We start from the raw sequence: 20,186 nt of genomic DNA on the forward strand, positions 1-20,186 counted from the left end.
GCACTTAAACTCTGCATGTTGAAAGAAGGAGAAATGAAGAGCACTAAATATACTATGGAATATATCAATGTCAAAATTTGCATACTTGCACACCTAATTCTTGAAATTATATTAAAGGATGTAGAGAAGACAACAGTTAAACTAAACATCCACAGGATAAGATTTCATCAATATTTTTAAGATGCAGAAATACCATCACTTAAACATGAGAGAAACATGAAATCTTTTCTAAATCTCTCACCAGCCTCGATTCCTGCAGTCAAAAGAAAGAACCCCATTGTCATCTGGTGTCCATTTTATTCCTGAAGAAACATGAAAAAATAAGTTTGCTGTGGATATGGTACACAAAGGAAATAATACACTGCCCATTTTAAGCCAGGAATATGGATTCTTAGTAATAACCCTTCACAGCATTATAATATCATGATTTTTATGTCCTCTTGAGATGGAGCAAATGTAAATGTCCATAGTATTCTATGAATGATGCTAATTTTAAAAGCAATTCCTGAGGAGGAATTTGCCTTTTTATAGCACATTGTCATTCAGTATCCTGAGATCCCCCTGCCTCTATACTAGTATGGTGCTTTAAGGAATTATATATGCACAAGAAACAGATGCTTGTATCCAAATGACTTACAAACTGACTTGAAAGAACAGCCTGAATTTGGCAAAAGAAAATGTGAGGATGACAGAGAATGAATGCAAGCACATGTATCTAAAATTTAATAAGGAAAGAGGATCTTATAGAGGAAGCCCATCTTGAGAGTAAAATTTGATGGCAGCTGAATGAAGCTATAATCAATCTTATAATTGTAGGCTATTTGCATGCCCCGCACAACAGATCTTTTGTTGTTGCCTCTAACTTTTATCCTATCCAGCCTAACAAAAAGCATTTGCAGTCCAAAACCATCTTATAGACCACAGATTCTCCATTTCTCACGCCTGATGTAAGGACATATCAGCACAAAAAGTTGTCTTGTCCTACCTACTTTTTTCGTGTCAGGAGCGACTTGAGAAACTGCAAGTCGCTTCTGGTGTGAGAGAATTGGCTGTCTGCAAGGTCCTTGCCCGGGTACGCTCAGATGTTTGATGTTTTACCATCCTTGTGGGAGGCTTCTCTCATGCCCCTGCCTGTAAGCTGGAGCTGACAGAGGGAGCTCACCCACTCTCCCCAGATTTGAACCGCCGACCTGTCGGACAGCAGTCCTGCCGGCACAAGGGTTTTACCCATTGCGCCACCACAGGCTCCTGTCCTACTTACTATGTTATAACTATCTTAAACTAGTGGAGTCATCTAGTTAGCTATTGTGTGTTGCAAGATTACCTTGTAACCTGTTTCTTTTTCGAGATAATAGGCTAAACCTGGGGCCTCTCCATGCAAACCATGTACTTTAGTATCAATCATCATCCCAATCTAGGAGATATGAGGTATCCCTAATGGAGAGATCTGCTATCAGCTCTGGCTCTGCCCATCACCTTCCACAGGACATTGATTCATAGAAGAAGGCTTATCAGTAGTCAAGCTAAGCATGACAGACAGAGTATTTGACACGGAGACATCTAAATCTGGCAATGCATTTCCTGGGGAAAGCTAACAGACTTTTCTTCTCTGCATTAGAGCAGGGTCATACAGGCTCTTGACAGTTAGCATGTGTCCATCTTTTTAATTCCACTGAATATTTTATTGGCTGTTCTGATTGTGATTGTATGACTTTTGACATTCTTTCATTTTGACTGCTCTTAATGTATTGTGAGATGTCCTCAATATTATACAGAACAGATAAAATGTATTAATTAGATAAATACACAGCCCTCTCTTGGCATGGGTTGCATAACTGCAATTCCTCTATGCCTTAGAGCAGAACAAAAATCAGAAAACATTAAAGTCACAATTAATTGTCCAAAGAGTAGGAGTAATTATTTTGGGTTTTTATAGCAATATATTCAAAAAGCAAATAAATGTTTTGCGACTTCCCTATACGCACATTAATTCCACTAGGAGTAAAGATAACACAGAGAAAGAAATGTATTTGAACAGACATTCCCAACCTGGTGGCCACGCAGTCTGTTGGGCTACAGCTACCTTAATCCCATGGCTATGTTTACGGTGTGGTATCCGGACTTTCAGTTGTATGTGCATAGCTATACAGGCAGTCTCAGAGTTTCAGACATCTGACTTACAAATGACTCATAGATAAGAATGGGGTTGAAACAAAGAAAGTAAGAGAAATCTACCCCTTGGGAGGGAAATCCGCTCTTGGAAGAGTTATCATGGGGGAAAAGGTGTCTCCACTGAAGCTTTATCACCAATCCTTGTTTCCACAAGCCAAATTTTTCATAATCCAGTTATCACAGGGACAGAAAGTGAGGTCAAATCTTCTGAACAAGGACACAGATAGCAAAACAAACACCACAGGGATGTTCACCCTACCCTATGCTATCCAAAGCTATATATGTGTGTGCATATGTGTGTATGGTTGGAGTTACACTTAAAAATGTACCATGTATCAAAAGCCCTCTATATTCATGTGTCTAACTATCACAGATATGATTATTTTCATGTTTGCCATCAACATTAGATACGGTAAATGTTTTAAATATGTTTATTCATTTCTTATTGTAATTTTGTTTTTATAGGCTATTGTTTTATATATGCAATTATGTATATTGTATTGTATTGTCTTTTACATACTGTTGTGAGCCACTTTGGGTCCCGTTTAGGGAGAAAAGCGGAATACAAATAAAGATTAATGTATTATTATAATGACAATTCACGTTCACTTCTCTTGCTCCTGTGGCATTCCTTCCAAAGAGGGAATATGGGCTGCCTCCATCACAGGTAATGCAAAACTATACTGGGGCAACAGGAGAAATAAGGACACCTGGAGAGAGGGGGTAGACTGTGGTTGTGGCAGGACCCATCCCTGCAGAGTGACAGGTCTAAGGATAACAAACCCTATCCACTGATTTTTCATGCTTCCCCATGTCTGGTGAGTATGCCAGCCGCCTGCTTCTGCCTTGCAAAGGGATAAGCAGAAATGCTATAACTGAGCAGTTGGCATGCTCCCCATAGATGGGAGTTTGGGAGGGCCAAGGGACATTCACATTTTTTTCCCACTTTTGCAAGGGTCCTGTCCTCCTAACTTCCAAGAATGTAGAGAGCTGACTTTCTTCTCTAATAAGGATAAATGTAATTCCATTACATAACTTTTTTTGTAGTTGCTATGACAATGATGTATAATAAAGATGAAATAATGATAATGAATGGGACTCATGGATCTCCATCATTCACAGATTCACCGTTAACCGAAACCAACTTGATAGCAAATAACAACAGCAACACTAACTACTCTACATTTGACTGACAGAAAGCAGGCACAAAGAGGGCAAAGTGAAGATCTTCTAAATGATATTGATTTCAGAAAGGCATTCTTGGGCATCCATCCACTTCTTTCATTGAAATCAACAGGATTTTCATGTCATAAGTATGCTTATATCCATGTTTACTAAGCACTGCCAAGTCAGTACTCATAGGGCATTATAGCTTCAAAGGTGTAACCACTAACTGGTTCAGGGTTGTTATGTGTTTTCCGGGCTGTATGGCCATGTTCCAGAAGCATTCTCTCCTGACGTTTTGCCCACATCTATGGCAGGCATCCTCAGAGGTGTGCGGTGTGAAATATACTTCACACCTGAGGATTCCTGCCATAGATGTGGGCGAAATGTCAGGAGAGAATGCTTCTGGAACATGGCCATACAGCCTGGAAAATGCACAACAACCCTGTGATTCTGGCCATGAAAGCCTTCGGCAACACTAACTGGTTCTTTTACACTGCATATCTCTACTACAGAATCTCAAAACCGATTCTAGCATTGGGTAGTCCTTTTGTCAACATTTAAAAAACCCAGATTTCTGAGAAAAAAAATCATGCATGACATCTTGTACCTGGATAAAGCCTGAAGAATCCCGTAGAGCTGCCAAAGTATTGCCACGTGAGGGTTGGATCTCTTTCAAAATTGTCCACAAAAATAGGGTTCAATGCCTCAGACATATATACCCCATTCAAAATAGCAGGATCTGTGCCAAAACAAGGGAATAATGCAACAATTTGTTTTAAAAATGAATTATGAAGGAATAAAAGGTTGTGAAGGTTCTCCACTGGCTCTGCTTTCAGATCTTTTCCTGAACTGGTATTTGAAATACTTTAACTGGAGGTGTTTGTGATTATACTTAGAATCTAAAGGGCAAACTGCACGGATTAATAACTCTGCCTGACTATGGTTTGTGGGAGCTGAAGCTCAAAACATTTCTGCTTTAGTCTAAAGGCACAAAGCATGTTCCTGTTCCCTGAATGAAGATGCATTATGAGGAGGGCACCTGAAAATCTCATATCCAAGGAAGAAACTGAACAAGAATAAAGGCATGAATAGATACAGCTCTTCTATTCCTAAGGTTACCGAGCTATATTCTCTTTCTTCTATGGATTTGTCGTCATTTTATCAACAAAAGGAAGCAGAAGTGTTGTACCTTTGTTGTAAACATTTGTAGGAAGCTGTATATCACTAAACGTTGTGTTCACCAGCAGGTTATTGAAGTGTTCATTTGGTTCCAGAATGAATTCATCACCAAGCTCCACATAATCACCCTTCTCATCCCTTTGGTTAATGAGAACGGCATTGTAATAATCAAACTGGCAAAGAAGAGAAACACTGATCAGTAAAGAATATTGAAAAACATGAATATGGGACATCTTAATGTGATCCACCTTTAAATTTTACATATAACTTTATGTACACTATTTTAATTTGAGAGTTTCAGAAGAACTTCTCAATCCAGTTGAAACCAAGCATGTTAGGTGGCTAACAATAATTTGGTAACTCTACAAAAAGAATGTTTGGCAATGTAATGGCCTGGGGGGTTCAATGGAGTTTATTCTCAGGAAAATAACAACAGCAACCAATTTTACTTGTTATCCATTTCTCTTCGTGGCTTGAGGCAGGGTACAACATAGTCAAAACACACATAGAAAACACATAAACATTAAATGCATATATTAAAATACGTAATACAAACATGAATAAAATATAAAGTTAGAATTCATAGTTTAAAATTGAGTAAGAAGGCCTGCCAGTAGATTTAAGACTGCAACCTGCCACTGCACTATATTGTTACTCAGAGTTGAGCCCCAATGAATTCAGTGAAGCTCATTCTTTGGCATGAACATACAGATTTTCAGTCTAAGTGGTTAAACACATGAGGATTCTTTGATGGATTGGACTACCAGTGTTGCTTCTGGGACACTTGCTATCCAGAGTGCAGTGGTTCAGGGAGGCTGTGATTTGGAAACTATAAATCATTTCACATACCAGCATCCCACATCAAAGAAGCCTAAACAAAAGTTCAATTGAGCATGTAATTAAAAACTATTGTAGACTGTTCCCCAAATCACCCTGTTTTGTGTCATGGTTTGAGCCTTAAGTGTCTGTTCTCTTAGGTCTGACATCACATCTACATGCTTGTGCCTATATGTGTGTGAGCTGGTATCCTCCTCTTTTCAGAGTTTGGACTTCCATATTTGAGCATGTACATAATGTATATGGCTCTACGCAAACGGTACAGAGATGGAAGTGACATGGAGCATATCCCTTGTTAGACACTTCCATGCATTAATTTCAATCCAAATAAACCCTGGAAAGGGCCATTATCTTTAACAATACTAAAACAAAAAAAATCTGTATCTCAGGTTATACAAAATTTTGATTCATAGCTAATAAAAATACAGATAATACCTGTTCACTTAAGACACATTTACATCAGCCCTTAACAAATCTAATCAAAGAGCAAGATTCTTGGAAGGTGGAGCCATCATTGGCTACTATTAATTTATTTACTATAGAAAAGGGAAGGGTAATATTCAATATCATTCAATGTCTTGATTGAACATTACTGCTGGATTTTTTATAACTGCACTTCGTAGTCATTGAGAGGTGAACTAACCTGCACTAAATGAAATTCCCTCTCCCTTTAAATATAGAGGAACCCTCTCTTTTTTGAAATAAGCTATGCTTCTCCTGCCTGTGCTGTAAATTCCACGCAGATGCTGGATATTTTCCAGTGACCTACATTCTCAGACTCATATTATATTCTACTGGATTTAACAGTGATGAATTTGTTGAACATATAGCTGAATTCCAATCCTTCAAACAGCTTTGGTAACACAGAATGCCTGGATAATTGGCAGTTTTGCTCACTGGCTGCCTGCAGATTCAAGAAATCATAGCAAAAGTTCATTAAATGTCAAAGTTTGAAGATCAGGGACAGGAACAGTTAGAGTGAATGATTCATTATATATATTTGTAGATCCTCTTTAAGTTGGCCTTTGAATCAGTATCCTGCTTAGTCCTTCCAAAAAAATTTTTTTGGGTCTTGGCAGTTAACTGAATAACTTCTTCATTTGCCTTTGGTTCAAACATTGAAACAGTGAACTAAGGTCTGCATCAAAGCAAACAAACACAGAGGATCCAATTTAATACATCAGTTCATTATCTTGACAGCTGTAACCAGACTGACCTCAGATTGTTAGGGATTACCCTATTGCTATCAAACAATTCCAAATCTTTTCTGTTGCGTTTATCATGAACGCACTAGTTGATTGCAAAGAGTAAAGTTCACAACAAAATGTCAGCCCACACTAGAATGCATCTTTTTTTTCAACAGCCTTTGGTCTGAATCCTATTTTATTTAAACCAGCATCCAAAAATCTTGCTTGCATCCCCTGCTTCAAAAGTTCCACTTATTCTCAGGGTCTCTGGTTGAACATTATTGCTGGATTTTTGCAGTAATGTTGATTTGTGTTTGCTTTTTTATAAAATATTCCAAGCCTTTAATGGATTACAAAATTCTATTCTCCAAAATACTTTAAGAAATTTATTTTAGCAAATTTCATTGGAGCTGAATTATTAAGATCAATTTTATTGAATAAGGACCCAACTATAAAAGGCCCCAACTATGGATGCATCTAGAATGAATGCAGTTTGACACCACTTGAACTGCCATGGCTCAATGCTATGTTGTAGTTTTACAAGGGTTTCAGCCTTTTCTGCCAAAGTACTGGTGCCTCACCAAACTACAAATCCCATGAACACATAACATTGAGCCATTGTGCCAAACTGCATTCATTCTATAGTGTAGATGCACCTTATGTGTGCAATGCCTATGGGTATGCATTTGTATAGATCGCTAGTTTCCAGTTAGTCTTTCAGATTTTGCCTTGATACAAGGAGATGGGACAGCAGACATGGTTGAGGTTTTCCCACCCAGTTGATAAAATATGGTAAAATGCTAGTTAAATAATTACAATAATGTTAAATGGTTAACTTCATCATTGCTATCCTTTGAGGCTCACACAACCATGCCAAACCAGGTTAAGTTAAAGGAGTCAGATTTCTCAAGCAGTAATCAGGACCCTGGAAAGCTCTCAATAGGTTCTTTTAGTTCTGTGGTCCTCAATCTGTGAGTCCCCAGATGTTTTGGCCTTCAATTCCCAGTGAGCAACCTGGCTGCAGCTCTTTGGACTAGATGAAGTTTCCGAGCAGTCTTAAGAGGCAGCCTTGTGTAGAGTGAGTTATGGCAATCCAAACATGTTATAAATGTATAAGGACCTCATCACATGGACCGTGAGAAGCGTTGGGGGCTGTCTGTTTAGCAAAAGAAATAGTACTGTTGTTATTTATTTATTTATTTATTTACTTTTATCCCGCTTTTCTCCCATGGATGGCACTCAAAGCATCCCGTTTCAAGTTCTGTCTTCCCCTCACACATTTCTGTCTTCAGGTTTTCGCCCGTTGTTGCCTGCGTTTGAACCATCAAATAGGAAATTCCTTTCTCCTCTCTCTCTATTGCTTTTTTTTAATCAGGGAAATCTTCATTATACAAAAGCCAAGAAATATCTTGCCTTGCCCAAAGCCTCTTACATTGAAGGAGACTGGCAACACTTTGAAACCTCTTCTTTCCATGGTATAAAATTGCCCTGCCCAAAGCCCCTTACATTAAAGGAGACTGGACACAATTTTTAAAATTCTTCTTTCAATGGGATCCCTTGCCCTCCCCAAAGCCCCACACACCAGAGGAGGCAATGTCTCCACTCATGTCATAGTTTTAAATCATTCCTTTCAATGAGATCTTCCCCTCTTCTGTTTGATTTCCTCCCCTTGAGTACATCAGTAGAATTTAAACTCCGCTTTTAACACTTTTTCAATGGAACCTTCCCTCTAATTTTAACACTCCTTTCAATTTGGTGGTCTCCCTCTAGAGGAGATCAGCACATTTTAAAAACACTTCTTTTCAATAGGATCCACACTGTATTTAAACCACTTTAAACAACAGAAGGGTCATGGAGGGGCACTTCATATAATGGAGTGTAACAGAGAAATCCACCACTTCCTATGGAGCCTAGATTACTGTTATAGAAAAAAATACAATGACAACAAAGTGGTGAGAAACACCCATTCCTCCACATCACTGAAATGAATCAACACAGGCAAATCTGTCAGATCCCATCAAATGTGTTTTTTGGCATTAGCGACAGTACTATCATGCACCAGGGGCTCAGAACACAACTACTCAACTGTGTTTTGAGTTTTCTCCTTTTAGCACACTTCAATTCAATTTCAAGGAAAAAGGGCAATGGATGACTGCTGGAAGTAGGCAAATACCATGTAATGGGCAACGTGCCTCTTCGTCCTTGAAATGGAGATAAAGTGTCCTACAATGAGGAAAATGTTTCAGGTGATGAGGTCATAAATTAAACAAACAATCTGATTCAATCACGCTACTTTAGGATATGTCACTGCAAGCTAGAATGCCTGATGTACTTTGAATTGTCAGAGTAGTACTTGAAAAAAAGTCATATTATTTTAAATTACATTCTTTTCCTATAATTGGAAATTGAGTTTAATATAATGTATATAGGTCTATTAATAATAAATCATGCACTACAAGAAAGATAAATAAAAAAATGGCAATTTGGCCATCTTTGCTAAAATTGTTTTTAGATCCCTTTTCTTTAATTTAATATTTTTCTTTACTTGAAAGTCCTGCCTTTGTGAAAGCCAGCTACTGTATTCTATCAAGAAAACCATTTCCACAATCATAAGGAAGTGGACTGTGAAGGTTTCCAATGTGCTACTGAGAAAAGCCAATGCCACTTCCATATGGATGAGATAAATGTTATGGTTTGTGGTTAAATGCCATCAACCAGATGTTGACTTTGGCAACCCCATGAATGAAAGACCTTCAAGTCAAATACAAAACTTATATAGACATTTCTTCCTATAATTCCACAATGAAGCAAAATCATATTGGGGAAAGGTTCACACATACATAATTAATCACTTGCACTATATTGGTAAGGTGTAAATGAGCCAATAGTACAGACAAAACTTTCAAATAAGCTTGACGTACAGCAGTGTTTTTTATCCCAAGGGTCACATCAATATTACTTGGCTTCACATAACACTTTCTGTTAAAATCCATAAGCAGGCTGTTATTTCCAAGTGTCATCCAGGAATCAGACCATTTAATTCCTGCTGTTCATCATTTGTGAAACAAACTTGGTAAATAATGAATAGTTATGTGAACATCATCCAGGCAGTGAGTCCTGGATTTTTTTTTAAGTTTCCTCTAAACCAGAAGCAAAATAGGGAGTAATGTGACCAAAGAGCAATATAAGGTCACAAGCACAAAATAACACCCAGGAGGGAGGTACGCAATTCACATGGATATACTACACCTTACGGTTTAGTATGGTTATACCAAATATACACATATTTGCTTGTCCTGGATTAAAAGGGGTATTTTGATAGATTAGGCATAGTACAATATGGGATGTTTTCAGCCTCACATGAGATCAAAACACCAATGCTTTTAACAATTGTAACAATGGGGGGAAAGTTGCATATTGAGTTTAAAAGAACACTGCATTTGCAGCAAACATGGTATATTGTGCAAGGAAAAAAACTTCATCTTCATGAAATTTCCAAACCCCTTCCCCAAAATGCATTAAACATCTATTGAGCAGTGAGAAAAGCTCTGAAATTTTTCATGCTCGTGTGTATGAAATAAGCAAATATTTACAGCAATGTAATCCATGAATTTAGCTACCATTACCAGAAAGAAAGAAATCAAATGATGTACAATTACAAGATAAAAATGCATTTTTGTAATAATAACAACAACAACAACAACAACAACAACAACAACAACAACAACAATTTTTGTATGCCGCCTCCATCTCCCCACAGGGGAGCGGCTCACATAGGGACAAGCCCAATCAAATCACATTAACATCATAAAACAACAGTAAAAACAACAAGCATCATACTAAAAACAGATTAAACAGGTCATAATTTGAATAAACATAATTAAAATGCATAAAATATTAACAATCATTCATAAGCCATTAAAAGGTCCAATATAGGACATGAGTGAGCAATTTTTGTAAGCAAATCAATCAAAATGCTATTTTGTTTAATTTTTTAAAAATCTGCAGGTCCTGCAGAAGTGGGACTGAACAGATATATGAGTAAGTAGATGAAATATTAGATCAGACTGATCTTTGTATACTTGGTTTGGCCTTTATTAATTCAGACTGAAGGATTGAATACAGAAGAATTAAGACTTCTTTAAATTCCTTCATGCCATAAAATTATATTTCAAGCATGCTCCAACATCTTTTTAAAATGATAACATGGAGAGATTATTTTTAATTAAAGATCGGTAAATACAGTGGCTTGCAGAGTGAAGTGATACAGTCTGACATAGATCGCTTGGTCTCTAATGCTGTTTGATTCAAGGGCCTTCCCTTCCCCATGGATACCAACATTTGTGAATGCTCAAATCCCATTCAATTCAATGTCATAGTAAAATTGTATTCCTTAAATAAAATGGCAAAATCAAGGTTTGCTTTTTAAAATTTATTTCAAATATTTTCAAGCTGTGGGTGGATATGAATGGCTGACTGTACTAGGCATGTGAAAATTATTATTATTATTATTATTATTATTATTATTATTATTATTATTATTATTATTATTATTTGAAACACAACAAGATGAGTCCACAGCAGACTGGCTGTTTTATTGGATCACACGTCGGACACTTCCCAAGTGTCTAGGACTGTGTGATGTATCGGCGAATAATGTGAGCAGATCCCAATAAGGTGGCCTTCTGCAGCTGGCAGATGGTAATTTTGTCAGCACCGATTGTGTTCAAGTGCAGGCCAAGGTCTTTAGGCACTGCACCCAGTGTGCTGATCACTACTGGGACCACCTTGACTGGCTTGTGCCAGAGTCTTTGTAATTCGATCTTTAAATCCTCATATCGTGCCAGCTTTTCCAGTTGTTTCTCCTCAATCCTGCTGTCACCTGGGATTATTATTATTATTATTATTATTATTATTATTATTATTACTACTACTACAGGAACTGCTATTATCTCAGAATGGTGGTTAAGGTGGCTTTATTGTTGGATGTTATTGCCAGCAAAATGAGGAGGGTCAGATGTTCCCCAAAACTGCCATAGATAACTTTAGAGAGCAGGTGATCAAAATGGTCTTCTTTTATCTGGTGTGCCTGCCTCGCACTACACGTCACATAAATTATGTCCTTGACACTGCAAGATATGTACATGGGACATAAACACTTGAATATAAATGCACAGCTTACCTCCAGGGATGCGTTGAATTCATGGTACAGATCTGCATCTTCTGCTGCTTCAACCAACCGCTATAAAAGAGATATTTTTAAAAAAATGGGGAAAAAAATCAGTCCGAGAAGAGATAGGAAAGCATTTTTAAAAGCATTCTCCACAGAGAGGAACATAAATTAACACTAATGAAAGGACAAGTGAGCCTCGATTAGGAGAATCAACTTCTTGCTCAACAGAGATTTCTGTGCTGTTCACAGCTTCATGTCAGATTCAGTTTTTTTTCCAAAATGGAGACGTGGTAGTTGCCGAAGGAGGTCTCACCTACTGAATTTCTGTCATAAAACAGCTAATAGAATGAAATGTTTGTCGGGGAGGAAAAACTTAACCATGGTACTTTCATGCCTGTCTTCAGATTTTGCTCAACTTCCTCAAAAGGCGGTACAAAAAACTAGAGAGAGCTTTAAAAGGCTAGGCAAGTCTGTCCTGCCGCAAGGCTAAATTTAGCAGCTTGTATTCACAATATCTCAGGGCTGGTTCCAACAGTGCCATGGACTGTTACAAATGTACTGAGTACACTACTTAGAGAGAGAAAATAAATGTACCAGAGAAGTAACATCAAAATGTATTTTTTCCCCCCTGAAATGCAAGCCAGAGGAAAAATAACCAAGTGGTCCTTTCCCCTCATGGTGAAAGTTTCAATGAATAGTCTGCCTGGGTTTATTAAATCAAGAGCAAGCATAATTTATAAATTTCACTAGCCATATCAGATAAGCCACCATAAGGTAAAGGTTTTCCCCTGACGTTAAGTCCAGTCATGTCTGACGCTGGGGGTTGGTGCTCATCTCCATTTCTAAGCCGAAGAGCCGGCGTTGTCCGTAGACACCTCCAAGGTCATGTGGCTGGCATGACTGCATGGAGCGCCATTACCTTCCCACCAGAGCGGTACCTATTGATCTACTCTCATTGGCATGTTTTCAAACTGCTAGGTTGGCAGAAGCTGGAGCTAACAGAGGGCGCTCACTCCGCTCCCGGGATTTGAACCTGTGACCTTTTGGTCTGCAAATTCAGCAGCTCAGTGCTTTAACACACTTCACCATCGGGGCTCCATGTAAGTAAAACTATATTTTGTATGTATAAACCAAATTTTACAGCTGGCAATGTATAGCTTTAAAATGGGCAACTGAGAGCTTAACTACAAAGGATATAGAGCAAACTTTGGCCCTCCAGGTGTTTTGGACTTCAACTCCCACAATTCCTAACCGCCAAAACACCTGGAGGGCCAAAGTTTGCCCATGCCAGATATAGAGAAGCCATATAAAAGGCAGCCATAGAAAACTACCAATTTAATAGATGTAGCTTGGGGGGAGGGAGTCAAGGGATGTGTAGCTCCTTCCCTCTGTGTCATCTTCTCCAGTTAAAATTGTCTGCTCCTCCAGTTGCAATTTGTCCATTGTGGGTTGGGGGAGGCATGAAAAAACATTACTAGTCACGAGACAACACAGGATGGGCAAATATGATCAGATACAGCGAGTCTACACTGTTTGTGAAAGCAATTATTAGATGATGAGTATGGACAGGGAAATGGAAGCAATTGTTGGTGACAACAGTAGCAGTGGGAAAAGTCTATCACAGACACAAATCGTTATAGTACTATGCAAAGAAGTGCCTTTTGCAGGAATTAAATTTTTACAAAAAAAAATGTTTGAAGCATGAAAAACATCATTGAAAAATGGAAAAAACTCTTGTAAGGTATCAAAACATGAAAAAGCACTTTCAATCAAGGCAATTTGTAATTAAACTCTACATTCCTAGGAAGTAGTAGGGATTGTAAAGAAAGAAAGAAGTTTATGAAATATGAAAAATTGTTCTCCACTGGGGCAACTGAAGACCAACTGTGCAGTTGTGTAAGTGGTCTTAAGCTACACACAGCTCTCCAGTACCCTCCTGAACTCCTGAACAGTTTGTAGAAGAGGGAATTTTGGCAGGGCTGCTTAGGGTCAGCAGAAATTTTATAGACAATTGTTAAAGACATTAATATAACATATGGTTTTGAAAAAACAGAACCTATGATTCATATGGACATAAAAATACTGCCTTATACCACAGTACTAATCCATCTAGCACAGTTTCATCACTACTTCTGATGGCACCAATTCTCCAGGATCTGATTTATTTAACTAGAAGTGTCAATGTTGGATTCATTTAACTAGAAATGCCAGTGATTGAGCTGAGCCCTTGTAGATAAAAAGCATGCCCCATAACACTGAGCTATGGCTGCTTCATAAATCAAAATCCATACTGGATTTTGATTCAGCAACACCCTTCAGTGCTACTTGGTAAGCAGTGCATGCTGAATAGGAGCGTGATTTCTTCTCATTCATTCTTGTTCTCTCTCACCATTGCCTTGGGAAAAAAATAGTTAATTACCTCAACTGCTTCTACTTTTCTCCGCAGCATGCTTTCCATCTCTTCGGAGAACTTTTTCACCAGCTCCAAGCCATCTACTTCTTCAATCTTCAGAGTTGGTTCCACATCTTTGTATTTCTGTCGAAAGAAATAAGAAAAATAATTGATGAAGAAGAGACTTCACAAGCTATATGAGTGGGCGGTTACAAGGGTAGCTAGCATATACTTGGAATTTTCAACTACAATGTGTATTGATATAAATGGGTTGTGATTAAAGAGAATTAAATTCTTATGAAATAAAAGAAGTCACTGAGGTGCAAGCATGAACTAAACCCATTGCTGAACTCCTCAATTCCAAAACAACTCAGACTTAAAAGGAGAAAAATCATAAAAATGATTATTGGAAAAGCCTTCTGTCATGCTAAAAAAGAGGCCCCAAATCACATAACAAGTGGGGAAAGTGTTAATGATTGTAACATGATTAATTGAAATAACATTAAAAGAGCAGGTTTCCTGAGGGATACACTATTTCTAAGCTGCTTCATTTTGGACAAAGTTTTCCCTTTCAGTAATTTTTTTCTAATACACCAAGCATTTTCTACATCTTTTTGTTTGCAACTTCAACAATATAGTTGTACCAGAAAATATAACTTCTGGAACATTGCTGGGCAACTGGAGAGGGAAAGGAGCAATGAAGCAATGCCAATGCTGATGTGACTCTCTCCAGGTATGATACTCACCTCATATATGAGGCCTGGAGCAAGTAATCCTGGGTTCTCCCTGGCCCCAAGAAGAAAATACAATTGGGCCTAGAAATCCAAAGAGGAACTTGGGCCTGATTCCCCCCCCCCCCCACACACACACCCCAAAGTTATAAACAGCCTTCCTATGAGCAAACACTATAGACTGCATGTAAATGTCAGAAAGCAATGTGTGCACTTTTCTGTCCCCAAGGCTGCTACTCCCAGTTTCTAGAAAACATCAACTAAAAAGTTAAGTCTAAATTCAAACTGTTACTTTTCAAACACTGATAACCTGCAGAGCACAAGTAAACCCTTCAAGCTGAACTGCCTGTTCAGAAGAAATATACAGACACAAAAATCATTAGCACTAGCATTCCCTGTCACAACAATGGCTATGAATTCTCAGTGTTTATCCTGAATAAAAATCACAGCAGAATTTTTAGCTGAGTAAGATAAGATTACCTTTAAAGGTAAGAAAGATAGACAGAACCCACTTCTAAGCAGACATTTACATAATAGAGGAGAGGATGAAATGCAAAATCAAAAAGACAATAGGACATTAATCTGTACAAATTTTAAATAGTTTATTTTCTAGGTGCTGTCTGTTTTTTTTTTGGGGGGGGGGGGGAATACATGCTATTAATGGGTAACCTGAGGATAGGACTTTCTTTTACAGTGGGATTTTAGTAAGACAGAACTCCAATACAATAAAGAAGCATGGTTCTCCCTTTAATTACCATCTCTCCATTTTGGAAATAGGATTTCGTCTTTTACTCACGTTTGATTGGAAAAATATATATACATAAGTAAAGGTAAAGGTAAAGGTTTCCCCTGACGTTAAGTCCAGTCATGTCCGACTCTGGGGGTTGGTGCTCATCTCCATTTTTAAGCCGAAGAGCCGGCATTGTCCACAGAAACCTCCAAGGTCATATGGCCGGCATGACTGCATGGAGCGCTGTTACCTTCCTGCCGGAGTGGTACCTATTGATCTACTCACATTGGCATGTTTTCGAACTGCTAGATTGGCAGAAGCTGGAGCTAACAGAGGGTGCTCACTCCGCTCCCGGGATTCGAACCTGCGACCTTTCAGTCTGCAAGTTCCGCAGCTCAGCGCTTTAACACACTGTGCCACCGGAGGCTCCAATATATACATAATTGACCTGCAAAAGCCTACCAGGATAAGGTAAGTTATCTGCAGTTGCCCGCTCCTGTAAACAGTGGCTCCCCTCAAATGGGCAAAATTAATAAAATGTCCAGAGTCCTTTTGCTGCTGAACCATTTATTTCATGCAGACAGTGGGATTAGACTCTTCAGAAAAATTTTTGAAAATTGGGTAAAACAATTTACAATAGCCTGATTACAGCAAAAACATACAATGATTACTTGGTGAACATTAAAGAAGAAAGTTTAACAACAAGGTTACAGTCAAATATTTTGTGGTGAGGTGGGATAATTAACAAAAGTACTCTCTGATGAAGAAATCAGAATAGAAATAAAGGTTTTCTATATCCTGACTCAGTCATAAATCAAAATGGACACTGAAGTCAAGAAATCAGAAGGGCAACTAGGAAAGAACTACATATATAAGATCCCCAAGTGTAATGATATAAAAAGTTCTTGACATTAACTTAAGTTCTTGCTATTAACTTGCCATTTGCTTTAAGATTTAAAAACTTAACAGTTGTTGTTAGCTACCTTAAGGAGAAATGGGGGCTATTAAATTAGTCCAGTCTATCTTTCAATAAGTCAGTCAATCTGCCATTGTTGATGACACGCAATAGAAAATCAATTTTTGCCATTTTTTCCCAAAGATTGGGGCGTTGAGATTCACAAGCATAGTCAAGAGGAACATACAGCAGACCATACCTTATCAATCCCTATTTTAGATCAAGGACTGTAAAGATCCAAGTTTACAGAAGGTTTATTGAAATATAGCACTTTTCAATATGTACTTTCCATGGCTAATGGCATCTCTTCAGTTATCACTAGTGCCTGATGAGTCATCCTCATCCTATGCTTACTTTTGCTTTTACAGATATTACCAAAGTGATTCAGCTTGTTCTTCCCCCTGCAGCAATGCTGGACACTTCTCCTTTATTCTATCGTGTTTTCTGCTATAAAGACAAGTCAGGGTGGATATGGAGAAGCTGGTTGCTGATTTTGGGCATTTTTAAGAAAAATATATAGAAAAAATGTCCCCTTTCCTTCCCCGGTTGCCCAGCCTTGTTCCAGAAGTTATATTTCCCAACAAAACCATCTTGTTCAAGTTGTAAACAGAATGATGCAGAACATGCTTGATGTGTTAGAAAAGATTTACTGAAAGTGAAAGCTTTGTTCAAAATGAAGCTGTTCAAATAGTGTCTGCCCCAGGAAACCTGCTCTCTTAACATTATTTTCATTAATCATGTCACAATCATCAACCCCCATCCCTTACTTGCTATGTGATTTGGGGCCTTTAAATGAATTGGTCTATCATGACTTTTAGCTTGAGCCCAAGAAACAACTCAGCAACTGAGGGCTCAATTTGCTACTCCACTGCAAGAAATAAGTAAAACTCAGAATGGAAACATCATGTTGGGCTCCATGAGAAAGCAAACAAATGTGTTCTGCAGGAGGCACCTTGATTCCCTATCAGCCCCTCTGATAGTTCGGGAAGTATAAGAAGTTGTCAGAAGCAACAATCTGATTTGTGGCTTGCAGACTCCAACTCTAATGATCCCAGAGAAATGAGGACAAACGCAAAGATGATATATGTTCCACCTGAGTAGGGTGCCTCAGTCCCATGATGAAATTTAGCAGCAAGGCAATAGCAGAGAAAGTGACTGATTAGCTTAGAAAAAGAGGTTTAATAGAGTAATACATCTACCAAAAGACAGTTTCACCCGTAAGCTGCAATAGATACAAGTTTAGCACTGGAGGGTTTTGACAGGGCCTAGCAGCACCAATTCATACATTACAAATCTAGAAAACTTGCTTGTGGTACTTTTGAAGATTTAATTAAGTTTAAAAAATGGCAGCAGCTAAGGGAAAACAAACAGCCTTGAAACTACTGAAAATGAGAGGTTTTTGATGCCTGGTTTTAAGTAGAATGAAACAAGACAGGCTGAATAAGAATTATAGTACTTCTAATAAACATCAATGCAGTTCTGTGCACTCCCGCTACCTGAAAAATGTTCCCTATTTCTGTTGCATATTGATGCAGAGAGAGGGAGAATATTCAGACCACAGAGAAGCAGCTGGTCTCAGGTTCCTTGAGAGAAATAAGGCATCTGCCTTTTCCTTCCCCTGAAAACCCAGAACAGCCAAGGACATATCTATAATGACCACTTATTCCAGAGCTGATCCAGAGGTGATTTAGACCAACACGCACACCCCAGCTGCTTTGGAAACTGAAGGTAGTCCTGACTATCCAGTGGCACGAAATCTGGTTCTGTACTGCCAGGCAGACACCCTTACTGTCTCCCCGTTCTCCTTGTTGCAGCGGCTAGGCTAGTGGTCACTACATGGCTTGTGTCAGTCACACATTGCCTAAGTGACATCAGCCAGGGCACCAGGTGTCGGGGAAGGGATTGCCTCCTCCTTTCCCCCCTTCCTTCTCCATTCATCTTGTCATCCTCACATTAGGAGATAAGCGACTGACACAAACTATGTTGTGTTCACAAGATGACCATGTGGGTAATTGCAACCAGTTCCATTTTCAGTTGGCCCAACTGTTTGAAGAATTCAGAGAAGCCTACAACTTTGGTTAACATGGTCCAAGGCCATATTAAGGTGGCCTTGAGCCACATTAACCTGAATCAGTTCTGTCCGTTATTCAGCCACCATGGATCTGATCTGCCCACTCTTCATGATAAGTGATCAGTGTAGATGTGCCCCAGGTCTTCATAGTTTGAACCACCTCTCCTCTCCCTTTTTCTGCCCACCAGTAAGTAACAGCAGCAGGGACTCAATAGAGCAAATTTTTGCATCAGCCACCCTATTAGTTTCTCACTGGCATGTAAGTGTAACTTATGTATATGTAATTCCCTTTCAGGACAGGGAACTATCCTGAAAGGGAATTACATATAAGTTACACTTACATTCCAGTGAGAAACTACCAAGGTGGCTGATGCAAAAATGAATGCCTGCAGGAGGTAGTGCATAGGAAATGTCTTTCAGATAACATTTCAGAGTAGGTTTGCCAGAGTCAAATTGGAAACAACTCTTGTCCCGTTTTAGTGATTGTGTAGAAAAGGGAATTTCAGCGGGTATTGCTTGTCTCAAGGCCAGAGAGCATGCAACACTGCTAAAATTCCCTCTTCTGCACAACCACTAAAGGAATAGGGGCCTTCTCTAGTTTTCAATCTAGCACAGTGATTTTCAACCTGTGGGTCCCCAGATGTTTTGGCCTTCAACTCCCAGAAATCCTAACAGCTGGTAAACTGGGTGGGATTTCTGGGAGTTATAGGTCAAAACACCTGGGGACCGACAGGTTGAGGACCACTAGTTAGCAACCCTACTTCAGATGCTCTTAACTCTTGTTGGACCAATGTGTATCTGGTGCTGTTGGTAACAAAAAAGAAAAAGAAGCTATAATCATAAATTCCAGCATTAAAAAGAAGTAGGAGACAAAAAAAATCAGACCATCCACTGCCTACATTTTGCATTTGATTTCTTTTCTGCATTCTTTTCCATATTAATGAGTCTTGGAAATGCCAAGAAACTAATTACTTTTGTATGTGGTGCCAGCATAAAGCTGTCCAAATGATCTGGACAGAATTAACATCCTGACTAGGCATAAATTAAGGCTTTCTTTTATTGCTATTTTTGTAAACTATCTCAGGGATATGGACTACACCATTAGACCATTCCTTTTAGCTGCAAATAACAAAGCCTTTGCTAATAAATGTAAAAATCAAGATAAATTAGGGAATGTACAATTAATCTAGTCATGGAATTGGCTAATTTTATTGGCATGAATAACAATGGCTAAGGATTAATGCTGGAATATCATGCAGTTTTCTTTAACATATCATGGAATTATGTAAAGAAGCAACCAAATAATAATAATGGGAAGAAGAAGAGGAGGAAGAAAAATGTACTACTACCAAGACTGCAAGAGAACAACATTTCCCCCAGGCAAACTACAAAAGGGGAGGAATTTAAGGATGAAGACACGAACCTGGATTATTATAAAATATCACAAGGCCAATGCCAAGATTGTTGTTTTTAATGTGCTGTTTATATCATTTTTGTATATTCATTCCATACAATTTTCTTTTTACATACATTGTTCTAACTTCAGTTCATTCTAGTTAGTTCTAACATTAAGCAGGTAGCAAAGCAAAGTG

General features: G+C 38.5%; 1 protein-coding gene across 4 annotated transcripts in view; it reads right to left on the reverse strand.

Annotated features, from left to right (window-relative positions):
* The window catches only part of cacna2d4 (calcium voltage-gated channel auxiliary subunit alpha2delta 4), a 228,961-nt gene that overhangs the window by 200,671 nt on the left and 8,104 nt on the right, over nucleotides 1-20,186 (reverse strand). For all 4 annotated transcript variants that reach the window (XR_010006905.1, XR_010006902.1, XR_010006904.1 and 1 more), the window contains exons 3-7: nucleotides 14,135-14,251; nucleotides 11,725-11,784; nucleotides 4,529-4,691; nucleotides 3,947-4,078; nucleotides 242-302 (exon numbers count right to left, since the gene is read on the reverse strand). Coding sequence is in view for 1 of the 4 variants with exons in the window: in XM_008110464.3 (XP_008108671.1) it covers nucleotides 242-302; nucleotides 3,947-4,078; nucleotides 4,529-4,691; nucleotides 11,725-11,784; nucleotides 14,135-14,251 (533 nt within the window). In the remaining 3 variants the exon portion in view is untranslated. The remainder of the gene's footprint in view (nucleotides 1-241; nucleotides 303-3,946; nucleotides 4,079-4,528; nucleotides 4,692-11,724; nucleotides 11,785-14,134; nucleotides 14,252-20,186) is intronic.

The sequence above is a fragment of the Anolis carolinensis genome, chromosome 5, assembly GCF_035594765.1.
Source record: "Anolis carolinensis isolate JA03-04 chromosome 5, rAnoCar3.1.pri, whole genome shotgun sequence".
NCBI classification, from domain to species: domain Eukaryota; kingdom Metazoa; phylum Chordata; class Lepidosauria; order Squamata; family Dactyloidae; genus Anolis; species Anolis carolinensis.